Source organism: Typopeltis vanoorti, chromosome 10 (genome assembly GCF_054136105.1).
Source record: "Typopeltis vanoorti isolate ZY-2024b chromosome 10, IOZ_Tvanoo_1.0, whole genome shotgun sequence".
Classification (NCBI taxonomy): Eukaryota; Metazoa; Arthropoda; class Arachnida; order Uropygi; family Thelyphonidae; genus Typopeltis; species Typopeltis vanoorti.
Window position 1 is genome coordinate 93,648,733 of NC_143558.1, and position 20,900 is coordinate 93,669,632.

The 20,900-nt window shown below is 37.7% G+C and overlaps 1 protein-coding gene across 6 annotated transcripts in view; it reads right to left on the reverse strand.

Moving 5' to 3' along the window:
• LOC150102597 (sulfotransferase 1B1-like) overlaps window positions 1-20,900 on the reverse strand; it is a 213,354-nt gene that overhangs the window by 150,613 nt on the left and 41,841 nt on the right. For all 6 annotated transcript variants that reach the window (XR_016548926.1, XM_090399000.1, XM_090398998.1 and 3 more), the window contains exon 3: window positions 5,335-5,552. Coding sequence is in view for 5 of the 6 variants with exons in the window: in XM_090399000.1 (XP_090255126.1) it covers window positions 5,335-5,552 (218 nt within the window). In the remaining variant the exon portion in view is untranslated. The remainder of the gene's footprint in view (window positions 1-5,334; window positions 5,553-20,900) is intronic.

Consider the following 20,900-nt stretch of genomic DNA (forward strand, 5'->3'; position numbering starts at 1 on the left):
GTGTAAGCAAACCAAGTTTGTACCTGAAGTATTTTCAGGACTGGGGAAACTCATGGAAAATATATTTAGTTTAATCCTTTATCCAAGTGTAAGCAAACCAAGTTTGCGCCTGAAGTATCTTCGGGACTGGGGCAACTCATGGTAAAGGGACAAAGCTTCACATCACTTGCATTAGTATCCCATAATGCAAAGAACATTTCCTTGCAGACATGTATAATGGCAAATATGATCTGCATTGCTTCAACCTTGGCATCACCTCTGGGTCTGGCTCCCACTGAAGAGACCACAATAAAGATCACTACCCAGAATTATACATGTCTGCAAGGAGATGTGCTTTGCATTATGGGATACTAAGGCAAGTGATGTGAAGCTTTGCCCACCTTTATCATGAGTTGTCCCAGTCTTGAAGATACATCAGGTGCAAACTTGGTTTGCATACACTTGGATAAAGGATTAAATTAAATATATAATTTATACCCTTATCTACTATATTTGTTACCTTGTTATAGTACACAAACAGATTTGTAAAACATGACTTCCTTTTAGCAAACTCATGCTGACAATCACAGAGAATACTGCTATTTTCAATCCATTTCTGTATCCTAGTGCTCGCCAACCTCTTTAACACTTTACCCACAACTGCACATATAGAAATCATCCTATAATTTGTAGTCTTAGTCTTATCACTGCTTTTGTGCAGAGGAACAATTTTACCTTCTTTCCACTCCCTTGGGACATGTGCTGTTATTGGATTCTTATTAAACAAGTATGATAAAGCTAACACTAACTCCCTGGAACATTCCCTTAAAACATGTATTTATATGTCATCAAATCCTATTGCCTTATTGACAGAAGGCTTACTTAATTTCTCATAGATTTCCAACTCACTGGCAGTTAAGCCATTCTCTGTTTCCACTAAAGTTGATCTTCTAATTGTTTCACATGAGGATGATGCATCCTTATGTACTGTTCCCTGAATACCTCAACTGCATCCTTTACAGCAGCTGCTAGTCTAATGTCTTTGTCCATTAACATCATCTTACCATAATCATTCTTATTTCTACTTGTTACTTGACCAAAAAACTGTAAGACTTGTGTTGTGCCTGACTTGCTGATTTCTGCTCATACTATGCTTTTGCTATCCTCACCAAATGACTTAACTTCCTGGTCTGCTCTCTGTGTACTCCAGGAACTGATTGTTACCATTATTATTATTGTGTGGGCACCTCCATGGAGTCTGAAAATTTATTGCAGGGGACCCAAATTAACCACACACTCACCACACCTCTCCTTGACCCCCCATTAGCAGACAAAGTATTAAGAACTGACTGTGGCAATCTATTCTATTCATTCACCATATTCCAAGTGAAAAATTAGTCCTAACACTCATACTAACCACACTTTTACCCAACTTACAGGGATGACTTCTTGTTCTGAACCGCTACTAAAGTGCTGAAACATTTCCCCTGCATGAATCCTATAAAACCCTTTAAAGCAACTTAAGTGTTTCGATGAAATCCCATCTTTTTCTCCTATCAACTAACTTTTGCAATCCACACATCCTCAATCTATCCTCATATGGAACATTCAACAGGCCACTTACCACTTTGGTCACTCACCTCTGAATCTTCTCCACTGCTTCCTCATTCCCAAGAAACCCAGGAGACCAGACTTTAACACAATCCAGATGTGGACATATTAAGGCCTTGTTATAAGTTTTTCCATTTGGTTATACTATAAATTAAAGATACCAAGAAATTATATACTTGGTTTAATCCTTTATCAAAGTGTAAGCAAACAAGTTTGCACCTGAACTATTTTCAGGACTGGGACAACTCGTACTTGTGAAGTTATTATCTTCCTTATACGAGTTGTCCCAGTCCTGAAAATAGTTCAGGTACAAACTTGTTTGCTTACACTTGGATAAACGATTAAACCAAGTATATAATTTCTTGGTATCTTTAATTTATATCAAGTTCTTATAAAGTGGGATAAACAACTTCCTTATCTCTACTTGTTAGTGTGCTCTTCAACAGCCAAGTAATATTATTTTCATCTATTTCTTGGAGTATAGCTCCATCAATGTGGTACACAGATTGTAATCTATTTATTCCAAAATGCATAACTTTATCTTTTTCCCATTATCTTATGTCCATACTGACATCCTATTTAAATCATCCTGCAAGCTCTCCAGATCACTGATTATCTATTATTCTACCTAATTTCGCATCATCAGCAAATGACTGAATATCTCCGTTATTTCCTATATCATTTATGATGTAAACAGTACTGAACCTTGCTGCACAACAATAGTCATATATTTTTGCCTTGATTTGCCCATCCATATACCACTTTTTGATATACATCCAGCAACTGTCCTCTTATCCACATAACCAATGTCATATCCATCCCCATTTGTTCTAATTTATGTAACAGGGTTCCATGTGATATTCTATCAAATGTCTTTGCAAAATCCAGCAGAATCATTATGTAGCCATTTCCTTTATCCAACTCAGCTATTACTCTATTATAAAAAGTTAGTGAATTACTAATGCATGACCTATCCTTCACAAAGCCATGTTGCTCCTCATACAGTACATATCTTTATCTGCCCATTCTTGAATTCTCTTCTTGACCAATTTTTTCAGTACTTTTATCACCACACCTGAGATGCTAATTGATCTATAATTTGCTACTGCAGTCTAAGAACCTCTCTTATGCAAGGTAATTATATTGCCCTCTTTCCACTCCCTTGGAACTCTACCAGAGCTGAGACTTAAATTAAAGAGCCTTGCACATTCGTGCAAAACCCAAGCTGATATGCCATCTAATCCCACAGCTGTATTTACACTGAGAGTCTGCAATATCCTAAGAACTTCCAATTCATCCCCCCCCCTCCATTCCCACATTAGTGTGTGTGCCACATATGTTAAAGCAGTAAGCTCACTTGGATGAAATACCTTTGCAAAGTGGTCACTCGATAACTGAACTATTTTATCCGCTTTTGTAACTTTGTGACCATCATCACTCATTAAGGTTAATCTTCCATGGTCATTGTTCCTCTTACTTGCCACATAACTAAAGAACTCTCTGGGATTTTTTGGCATGCTCAGTTAGATTCTTATTGTAATCTGATTTTGCCATACTTGCCATGCTGGTCTCCTTTCTTGCCTGAGCCTTGTACTGTTCATGAGGTTGGCGGTCACCTTTCTCCTTATATACCCTCCACAACATTTTCTTCTGTAGCTCATGCTTAATGATATTATTCATCCATCTAACTCCTACCTGATTAACTCTCCTTACCCAAGGTACACAATTTAATACTGCTTTCTCTAGATGACTCTTAACTATATCCCATGCACAACTAACATCTTTACCTTGCAGTGTTTTATGCCATGGCACAGATTTAAGCTTCTTCCTAAGCTTGTCATAATCACCTGCCTAGTAGTTCCACTGACAGAATATTCCTTATGTTTTACAATCTCGCAAGTCACGGGGGCATGGTCACTTTTGCCAACTGGAGGCAACGTGGCCAACTTGGTTATGGATAGCTCTTCTGATCCTATGACCAGGTCCAATACTCGCACTCTGCTAGTCCCCTCTAACACATGTTGCCTGAAGTAATAATCTCTAAGTAGGTGTATCAATTTATTTTTTTTTTCTTTCTGCCATGTGATCATTCTTCCTTCCAGTCTATATCTCCATAGTTTAAGTCCTTTAAGTGCCTATAACTTTTAGCAAGGCTGCACTAACCAATGCCAAAAACTCCTTCCTCTTGTTCTTGATACTTCTAATATTAGTGTATAGAAACTTCAGCATCCCCTTAGGCCCCATCCACCTTTACTTCCTGAATCGATGACCCCATTGATTATTTTTGTATGAGAAACCAGATTCTGCACTTGGTCATTCTCACACTCATTCGCCTCATGGGTACCTTCACACAAACTCTCCTGCTTTTTTCCTACCCTAATTGCTTAAGTTTTACTGAATTTGCACTTGAGCATGCTCAGCGAACAAAGCTCTCTAGATATTTAACACCAAAAGCATTCAGATGCTGCATTATACAAAGTATTAATATTTGCTGCGTTCTGATAACTTAATAGGCACTCACTTTTGAAACATTTAATACACACTCTTTCTCCAGTTTCAATTTCCTTCCACATATCCTTTAATTTTCTTGACAAATACATTTCACACACACTGCACTGCACAAAATCCTGAAAAATTCAAATCACCCGAACAACATGGTCTTTGTCCCCATTATTCAACCAGGCATTGGAGCCATGCTGACTATATTGTATTTAATATAAAAAAAAATACAAGGTTTACTTACAATTAAATAACAGTCAATCACACATCTGTTTAAAACAAAAACTACAATAAGTTAACGTAACCTAATATTATCAACTAACCAAGTTGTTTATGCATTTCTTCATCACCACTCCATACTTCCTGTCACTATTTCTCACTTGCATCTCCACTTTGTTCCCCTGTTATCATCAGCAGTACTTCCCCTTCCTTCTTGTCCTTAATATCCTCACAAAAAACATCATGTCCTTTCCATTTATATTCCTATCAGTCTATCATCTAATCATGTTTCATTTAATCACCCACAGTTTTTTGGGTGAGTAAAGTCAATCAGCAAAACCACTTCTAATTGTTATATTAGAAATAATTATTATTATATTATTATTATTATTATTACCCCAAGACCTCATGGAGTCAAAGACTCATCTGGGAGGTCCTTTTATCACACACACACACACACACACACACACACACACACACACACACACACACACACACACACACACACACACACAACTCATCAACTTATAGGTCTCTATCATATCTTCCCTCTTCCTCATGTCCACTAGACTCTGCAAATTACATCTTCTCAATCTTTCCTCATACTCTGATTTCTATTAGGTCCTATTAGGGACTATGAGAAGTAAAAAAGATTAGTGACAAAAATATATATTCGGGAGTATAGCAAAGCACTGATCCCTTAATATGTCGCACCATAAAATAATTTTTAAACAGAATGTGCACTCATATGCATTTTTTTTTAATAATAATAATTTAGAATGGATTTTCCATTAATTTGCTATTAATAAAAAAAAGTCCAACTGACACCTTTACAGTGACAGTTTTTGATTCCTATAAACATTTTTTAAATACTAGTCTCAAATTTGCATTTTTTTTATTTTAAGATTTGTCTGCTTTTTTCTTTCTTTTTTTTTTTATGAATCACATAATTAGCTTAAAATATGTGTATGTATGTATATATATATACACACACACACACACACACATATATATATATGTATATACCTTACATTTGGCCTGCTGCAGTTGCTTTGGAATAATTGAGAATGGTAGATGTGTAGCCATTAATCTTGGAGATTTTTTTCGTTTCAAATACTGTAAATGCCTAATTGGTCTCCCAACCTCCAAGTGTTCAACTCGATCATTCAGTAAGATATTTTCTACCTTTTTAGTGTCACCATCATTGTAGATAAGAGATACAATCTCTTCCATCCAAGTTGTTCCTAAAAATATTGAAATAATTTATAAACTGTAAATAATGTCACCAAAAATAAAAAAAATCAAAATTCAAAACTTAAGCAAAACCTCAAAGTATTTCCATCTATTTCAGGTTTCAGTTAGCATTAAGATTTGATTGTTGTATTTATTTATTTCAGATATGTGCAGTGCCTGTTAGTTATACAAAGTTGGCAAAAGTACAAATTTTGAATAGTTATATAATGTATATACAATTATAAATGCATTATTATTAAGAGAGAGACCTCAGAGAGTCAGGAACTCATTAAGGGGACCATACTATTTGCACCAGCTGTCATACCTGTTTCTGAATTCACTCATGTTACTTGTACACACAACATCCAACAGCAATCCATTTCAATCATGTACCATTATGAGAAAAAAATTTAGCCATTCAGCATTCATTCTCAAGGATGCGCTCGCATCCTTAGAAGTTGAGAATGGATGCTGACACAAGGCCAGCACAAAAGCCTTAAATGAAGGCAGACACCAAAGCCAAAGTTGTGTACTGTCTGTTGGGTTTCATGAACAGTGTAAGCAGGTGCATTGTCCTTTAGCAACACACCTCTGCTCAGTTTCTTGCAGCATTTTTCCTTTGGTACCTCCCTCAATTCCTTCAGAGCTGTTGAATAAACTGCTGCTGTAATAGTTTTTCCTTTTTTTTGAGGTACTTGGTAAGGGTTACACCATTCATATCCCAAAAAACAATAGCAAGAACTTTCCCTGCTGACTTTTGAGCTCGAAACTTCTTTGGCCATGGAGAACCTTGTGTCTCCACTACACTGACTGTTGTTTGATCTCTGGGTCATAGGGATGAAGCCACGTTTCATCATCAGTCACAGTACAAGCCAAAAATTATCTGATTTCTAAAAATTACCCAAAATCCCTTGAGATGACAGCACACGTTCTCTCTTTTGGTTGGCATTCAAACATTTGGGGACCTACTTCGTTGAGGGCTTCTGCATGTCTAGATGCTGGTGGATGATGACTCCAACTCATTCCCTGGATATCCCGAGACTCTTTTCATGTTTCTGGCTGGTATTCACCTATCATCAAGGTTCATGCACACACTGCATCGATGTTTTCAGGTGTGATCGCTATGGAAGGTCTTACTGGCTTGGAGGGCATCTGTTTTCTCAGGATGTCCAGTTTTAAACTTGGCATCCATCTGGTAACTGTTGGATATGCTGGAGCACAGTCCCCTAAAGTCTCACACAAAGTTTAGTGAATCTCAGTTGTAGACATTTCTTGCAGTACAAAAAACTAGATGATGGCCTCTATGTCATCGAATTTCGTCAAAATCTCTGACATGTCTTCTTATACATCCTAAAAGAAAAAGAACAAGTATTACAATTTGAAGAAACATGGGGTTAAAGGGTTTTAATATATGTTCTTTCTTGAGGTTATAACACATTCATCACCTTATTATTTTTGTTCTAGGTGCTTATCAGAACTTTTCATTCCCCCCCCCCTCGTATATCTGCATTCATAATCAAAGTGTCGAAAAAATTGGTTAGAAATAGAACACAAGATTGGATGGACATAAGATTCTCTATGATGATTGACATGAGTTTTTGAGAGGCACGTTTCGTTTTAGCAATGTGCTTACATTTTATAATAAGGTGATGAATGTGTTGTATTAGGAAGATTCATATATAGTGGTTTTTTTTGTACTTTGCAAAGACATTTGATAGATTACCACATGACAGATTAGTGTATAAGCTTCAGACAATTGGATTACATAACAGATTGGTTAGATGTATTGAAGATTGGCTTTCTCAAAAATAACAGCAAGCTGTGTATGATGGGGCAGTGTCTCAGAAAAGGAGGGTGACCAGTGGCATGCCTCAAGGTTCTGTTTTTGGGCTCCTACTGTTTAACTTATTGTTAATAGTATTTCATGTGCATTGACTGGGAATCTTCAGATGTTTGCTGATGATGCAATGTTAGGTAGAATTATCAGGAGCATTGCTGATGGTAATTCTCTACAGAAAGATCTGAATAGACTTTTAGCTTGGACAGACGAGTGAGTTTATTGTTTTAATATTAATAAATGCAAGGCTTTATACTTTTGGGTATAGAGATATAAGACTACATACTATATTGGTGGAACTGTACTTCAGGAAATGGATGAGATTCGGGATCTTGGGGTGATGGTAAACATGTTACTAAAGTTACAAGGGCACAATGCAAGAGTTGCAAAGACTGCACATCGTATTACTGCTATGATGAAAAGTACACTGATACGTATAAGGCACTGGTCCAACCTCATGTGGATTACTGTGCTCAGATTTGGTCACCAGGTTTCCATTATGATATAGAAACACTAGAGTGGGTCCAAAGATGAATAACCAAAATGATATTAGCATTCTGGAATATTGGTCATGAAAGCATTTGAGTGAATGTGGATTACAGAGTTTGGAGGATAAAAAGAAAAGAGGAGATATAATAGAGACCTTCAAGTTAATTAAGGGATTCTGCCAGATTAATACAGAAGGAAGTATAAAAAGAGTGGATGTTAAGATGGGAAGAACAAGAGGCCATCCCTGGAAGTTGTATAAAAATATGGTGAAGAAGCGTGTGAGGAGCAGATTTTTCACATGGAGAGTTCTTGGTGAGTGTAATGCATTGCCGGAGTGCACTGTGAATGCAGGGAGCATAAAGTACTTCAAAGTTCGTTATGATGGACATGTTGCTGGTTGAGTGGACCTCCCAAGATAAGTCTATTGACTCCATGGAAGTTACTGAAATAATAATAATACCTTTGCAATTATTTTATAAAATAATTGTTTTATGAAAGTAATATCTTCAAAGTAAAATTGTGCGAAAACAAAAAAATGAACAGTTGACTATAATAAATTTAGTTTAATCCTTTATCCAAGTGTGTGCAAACAAAGTTTGCACCTGAAAGTATCTTCAGGACTGGGGTAAAGTGAAGAGACCTCAATAAAGGTCGAAACTAGTCTGGGTTGTGGCCCTTCCCTTAATGCATAACATTATACATAACCACAAGGAGATGTGTTTTGCATTATGGGAGATACTGAGATAGGAGTGTTGGTAGCTTGCTCCACCTTTTCAAGGAGTTGCCCGGTGTTGTACCACTTTACCCCAGTCCTGAAGATACTTTCAGGCGCAAACTTTGTTTGCACACACTTGGATAAAGGATTAAACTAAATTTATTATAGTCTGACCAAGTGAAAAATAAACTTTCAACATCTTTCTATAAATCCAGAGTAATTTAATAAAAAGGTGGCACACCGTTTGGCAACTCCTATAGGAGGAGATGACCTTGCTAATGCTTCTGCTTGGTATCCCCACTTGGGCCTGACTCCCACTGAAGAGACCTCAATAAAGGTCGAAACTAGTCTGGGTTGTGGCCCTTCCCTTAATGCATAACATTATACATATCTGCAAGGAGATGTGTTTTGCATTACATTATGGAAGATACAGAGATAGGTGTTGGTAGCTTGCTCCACCTTTACAAGGAGTTGCCTGGTGTTGTACCACTTTGCCCCAGTCCTGAAGATACTTTCAGACGCAAACTTTGTTTGCACACACTTGGATAAAGGATTAAACTAAATTTATTATAGTCTGACCAAGTGAAAAATAAACTTTGAACAATTGACTAACCATAATAATGTATAAAAAATATAAATAAAAATATTTAAAATAAAAAAGATTTTGGCATTTGTTTTTTTTATATACAGTATTTACAATATGCTTATACAATATTTACAAAAATAACTGATTGTAACCATTTTCCATACACATCAGTGACATTTTATTTTAAAATAAAAAATAAAAAAAGCCATATATTTCAGTACGAAAGTTTGTTCATTTTTCTTGCTATTAACAACAAACTATAATTATATTATTTATATGATAAAAGGACTAGAAATATAAAAAGATATTCTATACATTTAGTCTATATCTCTATTTAAAATTATGGCTACACTTGATGTTCTGTAACGAACTACATGCTTAATGCTAAATAGTACAGCTAGCTTTGAGATGCAACCACAAATTAAATTTAATCTGGATATGAGTTTGCCTGAATGTGTGGAGGATTATCACCTTTTAATGGAGAAAATTGATGACTAGAACTTATCCATGTTCTTCTAACTTCACATCTACATTTTAGTGAACATGTAAACATGTCATAGTAGAGACGTTAAAAAATCAAGAAGAGGTAACATTGAATATTGATAGCTTTAAACATTCAAATCAGGGAATGCATTTGACTAGAGCCAAATTAATCAATTTATTCATGGAAATCAGATAAAATTAGTAACAAAGAATAATAATGATAGAATATTACAATTTTATTTCCTATGTTACCTGCATTAGGAACAGGTGGCCTGGGATATGCTAGCTGAGGAACTAAAAAACTATTACATAAGATATCCTGTCATTGGGTTTGTTGCTACAATGATCCTAAATACATTTTTTAAATGTATTTGGTGAATACATTAACAAATATAAGAATAAAAAGGGAAATTATTGTGAGAAAAATGAAGAAATATCTATACAAATATGTACTCCATAGTCTGGGTACAGCCATATTTACAAATTGTGAGAATTCCACTCATGTCGTGATAAAATCGTTTTTGTATAAATAAAGCCTGATTCTCTAATAATTTGTAACATTGCCAATTATGATAATGCATCAAAAGATCCTACTTTATTTCATTAGCTAGACAGTTTTTTGCATACCATGGCGCTTGGCCTAACGAAGGAAGACTTGGTGTCGAATCTAGTCGGCGACTAGAGGAAATTTTTCTAAGCCTTTTTTCGACCGGTTCCCGAGTTAGTCGATCTCTGGCACGGGCAAGCAGTTTTTTTCCTCCCGGAAACTCGGATTTTTCGTCCTGTAAACTCAAGAGAATCGACCGTAGACCCCACATTATTTCAGACATTAAATATATTGTGTTAGGGTGAGGGACCACGAGATGGCGGTACATTTGCGCCGTCTCTCTTCACTGCGTACCGCTTAATTAGCGATAGCCTTGGGGAATCTATCTCTGATTGGGTACCAGTGGAGATTGAACTGCCCACTCAGTCTCCAAAAGTTAGATAGGGCTAAATGGCCTCGCCTACTCCCGTATGCGGGAATAAAAAGGCATTAGCTGATTGATTTTTAGCTGACAGTTTAGGGATTACTGTTATTATTGGACAGGAACTTCCATGGAGTCCAAAGATTCATCATGGAAGAAAGAACCAAACTATTCACACAATCTCCATCATACTTCTAATTAAAAGTGTTCACCAATATAAACCAACAAGAATCTGTTGACAGAATCGCAAAAGATTCTGTCAACCCATTAACCACTCTCAAAGCAAAAAATAGTTCTCGCTAACTTACTAACCACGCTTTAATGCATTTCCATGTTTACTCCTTGTTATTCTTCTACTAACCAAGTGTTCAAAATTTATATTAATTGGAGATATCTAGAAAATTATTTCAAATGCTCAAAGTCTTGCAGAAAAGCCGGAGATCACTAGATGGCCGCAAAGTGCTTAATGTCGGTAAAAAGCTACCGAAAATATGAGTACTATTGTATGTAATAATTGGCAATATTTTTTGCATTTTAGTATACTATTATTTATTTTTGATAACTACTGTGTCTGCATGATTATTTGCCTTGTGGATTTCTTATTAACTTTTTTTTATGAAGTTTTGAATCTTGCTTTCAATGGACACAATGGTGGTATGCACGAAATCTAGCCAAGCTGCGAACTGTGGAAAAATGAAATGCCATTAACGCAGAGGTGTAGCTAGGGAAGGGGGAGGCACTTTGAACCGTTTTGAACTTTTGCAGTTAATTCTAAAATACAGTCTTGAGAACTCAGTTCCAAATATTATAATACTGCGAATTTTCCTCACAATTGCTGTAAATGTTGCTAGATGTGAGAGGAGTTTTTCTAAATGAAATTGATTAAGAATTACCTACATTACTATGAAATAGACTTCGCTAATATCATCGACGATTTTGTTAACAGAAAAGCAAGAAAATAACATTTTAGAATGTTGAAATTAAAGTTTTACTTCAAAAATAAACATAGTGTTTTAATTTATTTCCCTCTACATCGTTTTGACTTTTTGTAGTATTTTTTGATGTATATTGAGAGGGGCGGGAAACTTAGGATTACCCAGGGCGACAAAAGCTCTAGCTACACCACTGCATTCACGATATGGATTTTGCGAAAATTGTTTGATGTCGTGAGTGCAACAAATGCAAAATATGAAATATGTACTTGTGAAGCGACTGGACAGCAGGTGAGACGTATGGATGTCTAGAAAGTGCGATATTTTGTTAGACTACGTTAACGAATGCAAAACAGACTGAAAGTTAGCGTAAATGAAAGAAACAGAACGAAAGCTACTCAGACTGAGAGAGTGAAATAAATCAAGAATGAAGAAGTTAAAGTAAGTGATACGGGAGCAAAGGAAGCATTAATTAGAAAAAAAAAGAAGTAAAGTGCTGCAGAATGAGAGATTGCGAGACTATGGAAGCAACAGAGATTTGAAGAAAGTTATTCAAATGAAATGAGGAATATGCAGAGTGATATTGGACGTTTAGTGAAAACAAATGAAAGCATGCAAAAGAAGAGAAAGAAAGAAAAAATTTAAAAAATGGGTGACAAATAATTTGAGAATAGCAGTGTATGAAAACCCCATTGTTAGAGAATTGGTTAATGAGTCAATAAGGTCTGCTGTCCAAGAGGAAGAATCAATAAGGTCAGGGCCGGCTCTACTGAGTGCAAGCCATGCATTTGCACGGGGCGGCAAAGTTGACATAAACTATACGAAAAATAAGGGAGAAGGGGCGGAAAAATATGCTACTGCATGGGGCGGCAAAATTCTTAGGGGTGGCCCTGAATAAGGTCTGCTATCCGAGAGGAAAAATTAGAAAGATAATTCATGCTTTGGGCATTAGCAAGAGAATCAGCTGGTGGTGGTTATGGGGACATAAGGAGAATGTAAGGGCGAATATCATGGGTTATGGACGAGAGTGAACGATAACAGTTTAGTGAGAAAGGTTGTCAGTGTATTGCCGAGGTATGACAATGAGGAGTTGAGATGGAGACCCAGAATCGCATGCCTAAAGAGCTGTGTGAGGAGAAGGGAGTGTAGTTTGTGGATGTATGGCATGTATTTGAGGAGGGAATTGAATTATACAGATGTGACAGATTGCATTTAAATGGCTTTGGAGTGAATGAACTTGAGAAACTGTTGCTAGATGGAAATGTGTGTGTGTGTGTGTGTGTGTGTGTGTGTGTGTGTGTGTGTGTGTGTGTGTGTGTGTGTGTGTGTGTGTGGTGTGTGTGTGTGTGTGGTGTGTGTGTGTGTGTGTGTGTGTGTGTGTGTGTGTGTGTGTGTGTGTGTGTGTGTGTGTGTGTGTGTGTGTGTGTGATGTACGCAAGAGATCTGTGAAGTAAGTGGTGATATGAAAGATCAGGAGAGTGGTATTGAAGAGACTGAAGTGCTTGACAATTGAAACAGTAGTAGCGTGAGAGACAAAGAGAATGATGAAGATGAACAGGGAAAGGGGGGAGCCCTGATGGAAAGGGAGACATCATAAGGAGAGTGGATGATCGGAACAGTAATGATTGGGAATGGTCATCACAGAAATGAAATAGATTGTGGTGCAAGTTGGGTAGTTGAGACTCAGCAGATATATGTGGTAAGTGGCAATAAAGGTGATTGGACAAGAAAAGGTTTAGTTGGAAAATCACAACCAACAAGTAGCTTGCGTGGGACTGATTTTAGACTAAAAGTGGACTGCTGTGTTTATGTACAAAGGCCAGGAGTATTATCAGAAGGGATATGAAATTGTTTCATTGGCGAGTTTATTCACCCCAAAATCATATGAAGTGAAATATAGTTGAATAAGGACGGTATTCTAAACTGGAATAGAAATAGAACATCGTGATATTCAGAGGTGTGAGGAGAAGTGTTGCTGATAAAGCAAGGAAATTATGTCCACATAAGGTAGACATGAAAGAGGAAAATAGTGGCAGTGTGATGTGAAGTGGAGGTTGACAGGCAGAGATATTTAGTTGGATGTTGCTGTAAGCCAGGGAATGTGGAGGGTGGTGATGAAGAAATGTATAAGCAACTTGGGTTAGTGAACAAGAAAAGGGTGATTGTTATTGGGGATTTTAATTATGGTAGTTAGATAGGGTAAACGGCCCCGCCTATTCCCTATACGGGAACAAATAGGCGTTAGCTGATTTTTTTTTTTTTAGTATAGATTAAAATGATTGGAAATAAGAAAAATGAATTTCTCGAATTCTTGAGAGAATTATCTCAGGCAGTATGTAAACAATGGCAAGCGAGGATCGAGGTTTTAGATCTCATCAGTAATCTATCTATCTATCTATCTATCTATCTATCTATCTCTCTCTCTCTCTCTCTCTTCCATTGCAAAATAATTTCCAAAGTTATAGCAAACCGAATAAAGCCAACACTGCCTGAAGTTATTGGCCAACATCAAACGTACTCTGTCCCAGGAAGATCAATACATGATAACCTCCATTTAATAAGAGACCTCATCCACATCGCAAATAGCCAACATGAAGACCTAGCACTCGTCAGCCTTGATCAGGAGAAGGCTTTTGACAGGGTAGAGCACGAATACCTTTATGAAGTTCTAAAGGCATTTGGCTATGGTCCTCTCATCATTGAAACAGTGCAATTGCTTTACAGAGATGCACACTTCTGTTTAAAAATCAACAACAGGCTCACTCGCAGTTTGTCATACTCTCGAGGGATCAAGCAAGGATGTCCCCTCTCTGGTCAATTATACACACTGGCCATAGAACCCTTCTTAAAAAGAATACACGACACCATCATCTGCAAACGAACCAGAATAATAGAACCACATCAAAAAATTACCTTATCAGCATATGCCGATGACGTCACTGTAATAGTACGAAATGAAGAAGAAATGACAGTAACCGAGGAAGCACACAGACTATATGCACAAGCCTCAGGGGCCAAATTAAATTCTGCCAAAACCACAGGCTTGTGGTCAGGCAGATGGAAGTCTAGAAATGATTCTCCGATCGAATGTACCTGGTCAAGCGAAGGACAATGATACTTAGGTGTGCACCTTGGCAACACCAAAATATATAACACACTGAACTGGACGCAGCTGCACAATCGTTTCAAACAGGTGCTAGGTAAATGGAACAGCGTTCGTTCCATGTCTTCACTTAGAGGAAGAGTACTAATAGTTAACCAGATGGCTGCTAGTGTCTTATGGCATACCCTCAAAGTACTCACACCTCCTGAAGAATTTCTCCACCACATTCAAAAGGAAATCAAACGTTTCCTCTGGAACAAAACTAACTGGACAACACACCCTCAACTCTGCAAGTCACTCAGCAAGGGAGGTCAAGGCCTGATTTCCCTTGAAAACAAGATTCGATCCTTCAGGATAATCCTCCTCCTAAAGACACTTCAATGCAATCACACTTATGTAACCACCTTCGATTACATCACGAAAGCATCCACCAGAGGACTTACACTTTCCACAATCCTCCGAATGGCCAGTCCTGCACCATCTCCTCCTAAACTACCTACCTTTTACAAAGATGCTCTACAGCGATGGAAAAACACAGGACTCCATCACACACTCACAGGATCAACAGAGTCAGCTGTACTTACAGAACCACTATTTTCAAACAAAAACATCACAAGTCTCACAACTGGCCAGCCTTTTCTTTTCCCTACATGGAACTGGGCAGGAATAAGAGTCATAGGAGACCTCCTAACCCACACCCTAAAGTGGAAAGCATTCACAAGCCTACCAATGAATAACCCAAAAACTGAAAAACAATATCAACAGTTGCAAGCCTCCATTATAAAAGCCTATCCAGATATCGCTACACCTCAGGAAATCCGTATTCCTTCTAGAAACTGCTCGGGGCCAATATTTCATCTTGTACAATCTGAAGCCTCACTTCCAATTCATCCCTCCAACTACAAGAAAATATACCACTTCCTCATGTCAGTGTCCCCATCCTCACCATTCTTATATTCAGCCTTAACACTCTCATCTACAAGGCTGCATATACCACACAGTTTTCAGTGGGATCTGCCATATAAATCAAAATGTGCCAAACCAGATTCCGAAATACAGTGGAGATTATGGCATAACATCTTACCAACTCCTTCAAAGCTCTACAAATTTAAGCTAAGAGAAACGGATCTGTGTCCATTCTGTGACGTTTCAGGCACCCTGGAACACACATATCTGACCTGCCCTGCAAACAAAGTGATAATCACCTATGCCCTGAATACCGCCTCTAGCACCTGTAACTACACACACAGCCAAGAAGACTACTGGAATTTAGTCCACATAGAAGAAAACAGACACAGAACATGCAATTTCATCTTCATCTGCGCTAAGGCCGTCATCTACAGCTTTTACCTAAAACAGACAAGAAGTAACCAGCACCCATCGCTCACTGAAGCTGCACAAACCCTCATGCACATCCTCCGTCGGAAACTAAAAAGCAGGCTTCTATTGGAACTTGAGCACTTCAAAGAAACAAGAACTGTCGCGAAATTCCTAGAGGAGTGGAATCCAACTGGTACCCTCTTCTGGATTGACGACGACAATGTGCTCCATCTGAATGATAACTCAGAATGAAACTGAACTGTTAATTTTGAATATTCATTTATATCTCTATTGTACACCCGAAAGGAAAATGTTTTTTTCTTTCTCTGTAAATATATACTTATAATATGTAAATAGTCATTGTTGCCTAAAAAAAAAAAAAAAAAAAAAAAAAAAATCTCTCTCTCTCTTCCACCTGATTCAGGCGGGTGGGGTCTCTTCCTAATGAGAAGTCACGGTGAAATAATGCAGCCTGCATGCCACTCCTCTACTGCATCCCTAATGGAGGTATTCATGGCTGTAGTCCGTGTGTGTTCACAGGGCTGGTTCCTGCTTGTGGAATGAAAAACCTCAGCTAAACTGGGGGGGGGGGGCCTACAGCCCGTGCCCAAGACCGGCTAACTTGGCTATGGCTGAGGAAGATCCTTAAGCTCCTCGAGAGACCTCCACGTCTCCGACGAGAATCGAACCTAAGACACTCCTTCCCCACGCATATGGTTGTTCAGCGCACAGCTACTAGGCTAACCGCACGGAGGATCTGTTAATCACAGGATGTAATTGTGTTTGGGATTTGGCACTTCCCTCCAGTTGGTGAGAATGATCACATAGGTTATGGCTGGCCATATGAAAAACTTCTGCAAGGGGAAGGATATGTGAAATTACAAGGTGGGTGATTATGACAGAAGACAGCTTGGAGTAATAGCATGGAATGAGTTGAGCAGTAAGGAAATAAATGCTGCTTGAGAATTAACAGAGAAATACATAACAGTGTATGTATCTATTCCAAGCTCAAAAAGGCAGAATCAGGGAGGTGTAAAATGGTTGAATGATGGGATTAAACATGAAATCTAGCAGAAGAAGGAACTTTGGAAGCAACACAAGCTGAATAATAATAATAATAATAATAATCAGTTGCACGAAAAGTATAGAGAGCAGGCCAGGAGAGTGCCTCAGTTTGCAAGCAGAAATGAGCATATCAGGCCAAGAAAATTCCTCGGGAATTGGCTTCATATGTGGGAAATAGAAATGAGGATGTAAGATTGGTAACTGCTGCACAGGGCATAGTCAAGGTTTTCAGTGAGCAGTTTATCAGGATGTTTCATCCTCAGTGTGAATTCAACTCAAGTCTGATTTGAGAATGAAATGAGAAGACTTAATAGTGAGAGCAAGAGGTATATAAGGAGTTAAGTAAACTAGATGTCAATAAGAGAATAAAACTTTATGACATATCACCACGTCTTAAGAGAATGTTCCAAGGAGTTAGAAACAAGCTTCTTGTAACAACAATCTGTGCCAAAAGAGTGGAAGAAAGGCAAAATTTTCCACTTCGCAAAGATAGTGATATGACTATTGCAACAAATTATAGGCCGATCAGTGTACTGGAGTTATGGTTAAAGTATTGGAGAGAGAGCGACGGGATAAAAAAAAGGGGGGGGGACTGATAACAATGGTATTCTTTATGCTGTCAGCACAAAGAATACCATTGTTAGACGTGAGGTGGATAGGTAAATAGGTATCAGTACGTTGAGTATGGAGGACACTCTCCCTCGAAAGAGGAAAGTAACTAGTCCTATGAAGCAGGGGTCAGTTTTGGAACCATTCTTATTTGATTTATATATTAATGATATTGGGACAGGTTTAACTCGTGATATATGATACTATTGTTTGCAGATAACGCAAAACTCGGGAGAGTGATGAAAAATAAATCAGATGCTGTGGCTTTACAGGGGAACTTGAAGAGATTGTTCGGATGAGAAACAGTATGACACTGTCAATTCAATGTTCCCAGGTGTAAAATTTTGAAATTTGCTAGGCTCGAGGACCTTACTTGTAAAACTAAAGAGGTTCGGTTTCCATTGTGTAAGTTCGTGATCAGGCTTAGTATGGATTATTGTGCACAGCTGGGTCCACTAGTTTTCATGGTGATGAGAATATGTTGGAAAGCTTCCAGAGAAGAATTATTAAAGTCATTACTGGTCTCTGGGATATGAGGACAGATTGGGAGAATGCAGTATGCAATGCCTTGTGAACAGGAGGAAGAGAGGGATATGATTGCGATATTTAAGCTGATAAAAGGTTGTTACCAGGTTAATGTGGAAGAAATCTTTCATAAAATGATGGATGGGATAGAGAAAGGAGACGTATCTGAAAGTTGTATAAGGGGTAGGTTCTCATAGAGAGTGGTTGGTCAGTGGAATGCTCTGTTTCACATTATGGTAACTGCAGATACATTGAATGAGTTTGAAGCACTGTTTGATGGGCTTTTTGTGTAACATTGTTTGCCTCTCGCAATTAGTCTTTTGAGTACATAGATATCTGATGTTTATTATTATTATTATTATTAAGGAGGTCGCCATTTTAAAAGTCGCACCACAATTGCTAAAGGGAAGAAAGCCCAAAGGCCACCGAAACATCGACGGTCAAACACAATGTGCTGTAACAAGTGCAATAAGCCATTAAGCGGCAAAGGTGACGGGCCGCATTGCTCTGAATGTGGACAAAGACAACATTACCAATGCTCTGGGATTTCAGAAAGCACGTGGAAAGCAAAAGGAGCTGCAAAACGGACCCAATGGCGCTGTCTTCAATGCCATGTGAAAATGAAGAACAAAGAACAGACACCAAGCAAAATCAACGACTCACATCAAGGTAAGCCCCTTCCTGATCCTAATATTACAGATAATTTTGATTCATTCAGACTCATGGTTAAAGAATTGCTAAATACACACATGGAACAAATTAACAAAAAAAAATTGAGGAGTGTGAACATTACATACAGTACAATAATGGCCTTTAAAGAAATGTTAGTAACTGTGCGAGACATAAAGACGAAACTAACTTTAGCAATAGAAACATAAGAAAACCTTAAGCACGAAAATGAAGAATTGCAGAAAGAGGTAAACACCCTGAAATGCCAAATCGAACACATACTACAAAAAGAAAGGGAAAAACAAGAACTTTGAATAGAGGGAATACCAAAAGAAAAGAGAGAATACTTAAGCAACATAGTGCAACTGATCGTTACCAAAATTGGCATTCCAGTTCCAATCACAGACATCACCTCTATTAACTGAGGCCCACAGAAAAACAAAGAGAGACCACCACCAATCATCGCTCGTTTTACCAGCAGAAGTCTGAGAAATCAGATTCTTGTAGCAAGGCCGACAACATTGATCCTAACTGACAAGAAACTCCCAACCCCAGTATGGACTCCATACTTTAATAATATTTTATACCCAGCAAGGAAAACAAAAAGAGAGAAACAACAAGTTCTTCTAGACCAAGGATTCGCAGATATTTTTGAGACAGAATGAAAACACTCGAGTTTATATAAGTGCAAGAGAATCCGACTTACACAGCCTATCATTATAAAATATTAACTCTCCACATCATTAAGAACAAGATTTAAAATCACCTTAAAAACTATATAATAGAGATTTCAAATCTAGGCGAACATATTCAGTCAGACAATGTAAACTTCAAGGTCTTTGACTCTTTTAAGAAATGGACAGACAACATTTCCACCAATACCGACTTCACTATCACACACACACACACACACACACAAAGTATAAAGAAACACTGGCATACATTGATAACACTGCTCAACCACACCTTGTCAAATATAGATGCGCTAATACTGACAGAACCAACAATAAACAAAAAATTACCAACACAAAGTGAACAACAAACTATGTATTTTCCACCAGTAACAAAACAGGAACTGAAGAAAGCACTCTTACAACTAAAACCAAAGACGATTACAGGAATAGACAAAATAAGACTCATAGACCTTTGAACACACTTTTTGCAAATAAATACAATACTTGTGAGACACATGAACATAACATTCGACACTGGCATTGTTCCACAACCACTAAAATCTACGATAATTACGCCAATCTACAAACATAGTAAAAGAAATGACACACAGAACTACAGATCTCACAAAACCCATACAGCTTTCAGAAAACAAAAAGCATCATCACTTTATTAGAAGACATCGCCGTCGCCCCAAACAAAGCCCTCGATAAAAGCAAGTACGCTGTCCTTACACTGCTTAACTTAACCAAAGATTTTGATACCCTTGAACATAACATACTACTGACTAAACTATGCTCAATAGGGATAAGAGGAACAATGCATACCTACTTCAGGAACTATCTCTTAAATAGAACACAAGTAACAAAAATAGGCTCATGTTACAGATGGGTTATACAATTAAAACACGGTAGTCCATAAGGCACCATATTATCACCTATTCTATTCAACATATACATAACGATTTCATAACCTGTCACACGAAGTCAAATATTACAGTACGCACATGACATCGCGCTACTAGCAATTCACACAGACATAAACACGACTCTCGCAAATGCACAGGACCTAAATGAAATCAAAACATACTTCTATCAAAACTCAATTGTAATCAACGGCACCAAGACACAGATGTTAATAATATATAATCCGAGAATCTCGTGCCCCGCACCACTATCGCTACACTGTCTCACACATACCACTGTATTAACAACAAAAATATCTGCAATATCCCGAAATCAAACCTGTAACACATGCAGAAAAATACCTTGGCCTTTACATAGATTGCCACCTTAAATGGACAAAACATATAGATTACTTACACATTAAAATTCCGCACCATCGGAGCAAAACTCTTCCAAGTAAAAGTCATGATTCCATCTAACA